Below are 1,592 nucleotides of genomic sequence, written 5' to 3' on the forward strand. Positions count from 1 at the left end.
AGGAGGAGGAGGAGGAAGAACATGAGGATGTAGTTGAAGAAGAGAATCCCACTGAGGGTCAGGAAGAGACGGAACATGGCGAGGAAGAGTCCAGGCCGCGGCCCAAGACAACCTTTTTGCCTAACATCGCTCCTCCCAAGCTGCCAGACGGCGAGAAGGTAGACTTCGATGGCCTCCACCAAAAGAGGCTGGAAAAGGACTTCACCGACCTGCAGTCCCTCATCGAGCTCCATTTCACCAACCGGCAGAAGGAGGAGGAAGAGCTGGTCACGCTACGCAGTCGCATAGAGCGCCGGCGCGCCGACCGCTCGGAGCAGCAGAGAATCCGCGCAGAGCAAGACAAGGAGCGCCAAGCACGCCTGGCAGACGAGCGGTCGAGACGGGAGGAGGAGGCGGCCAAGATCCGCGCAGAGGAGGAAGCCAAGAAAAAGGCAATCTTCACCAATAAGTCCTTTGGGGGTTACCTGCAAAAGGTGGACCAGGGCAAGAAGGGCAAGAAGCTAACGGCTCGCGAGGAGAAGAAAAAGGCGCTGTTGGAACGCCGTAAGCCCCTCAACATAGACCATCTCAGCCAGGAGAAGTTGGCGGAGAAGGCGCGTGACCTCTGGCAGTGGCTCCACCAGCTCCATGCCGAGAAGTTTGAGCTGGCCGAGAAGCTGAAGAGGCAGAAGTATGACATTCACGTGCTCCGCAACCGCGTCGCTGACCACTCTAAAGGCTCTAAAGCCGCCAAGACGTCCCGTGGGGCCAAGGGGAAGTCTGGCACCTGGAAGTGAGTGTAAATGATGGCCATGATGACAGCTGTCCCAACAATACGCGGACAATCTCTGTTTTTGGACTATTTGGCTACTTATACCTAGGCTACTTGTATGATATTTTCCCTGGATTGTCTGTAGATGAAATGTAGTTTTTCCTTTTTTTCTTCTTTTTTTTTTGGGGGGGTGGGGCACACTTAAGATCAGCTTGGTTCAAAATGTATTGCTTTCAACTTATTTTGTGCCAGCAATCACCAGTAAGCTTAAAGGACGACTTCACCCATTTCAACCTATCTTCATATAATTGGTCCTCACTAATGTTCATGATAAAATGGTACCATTTTATCATGAGCATTAGTGAGGACCAATTATATGAAGATACGTTGAAAATGGGTGAAGTCGTTCTTTAACTCTTCCCATGGTATGTGATTGAACATCTTTATTAAAACTAAATGTTTGGAATTGTTAATGTCATTATTGTACCAGTTCATTTATTATTATTGTTCAGTCCCTGCTTACTGTACACCGGTCTATAAAATGAAAACCTTTATTAAACTTGCTGAATGTTTGGAACTCATTATTCTACCAATTTATTATGGCTGTTCAGTCCCTGCCAGCACCGGCCTATCAAATGAAAACCTTTATTAAAGGAGTAGTTCGCCCAAACAATGACTTAATTTATCAATTACACACGCCATGAAGCCTTTAGTTTAATTCATGGAGATTCTTTGTTTCTGTCACATTCCTAAGCCCAGTGATGGAAAAGGTACTCAAATGTTTTACTTAAGTAAAAGTATCAAAACTGCAATGTAGAAGTACTCTGTTACAAGTAAAAGT

General features: G+C 46.7%; 1 protein-coding gene across 1 annotated transcript in view; it reads left to right on the plus strand.

Annotated features, from left to right (window-relative positions):
* tnnt2c (troponin T2c, cardiac) overlaps positions 1-915 on the plus strand; it is a gene marked incomplete at its 5' end in the record, with an annotated part of 1,950 nt that extends 1,035 nt beyond the window's left edge. The window contains one exon of the mRNA XM_084049526.1: positions 3-915. Within this exon, the coding sequence (XP_083905652.1) occupies positions 3-776 (774 nt within the window). The 3' untranslated portion in view covers positions 777-915. The remainder of the gene's footprint in view (positions 1-2) is intronic.
* Positions 916-1,592: the final 677 nt, after the last annotated feature.

Source organism: Gymnoscopelus microlampas (genome assembly GCF_963454915.1).
Source record: "Gymnoscopelus microlampas genome assembly, chromosome: 23".
Lineage (NCBI taxonomy): Eukaryota > Metazoa > Chordata > Actinopteri > Myctophiformes > Myctophidae > Gymnoscopelus > Gymnoscopelus microlampas.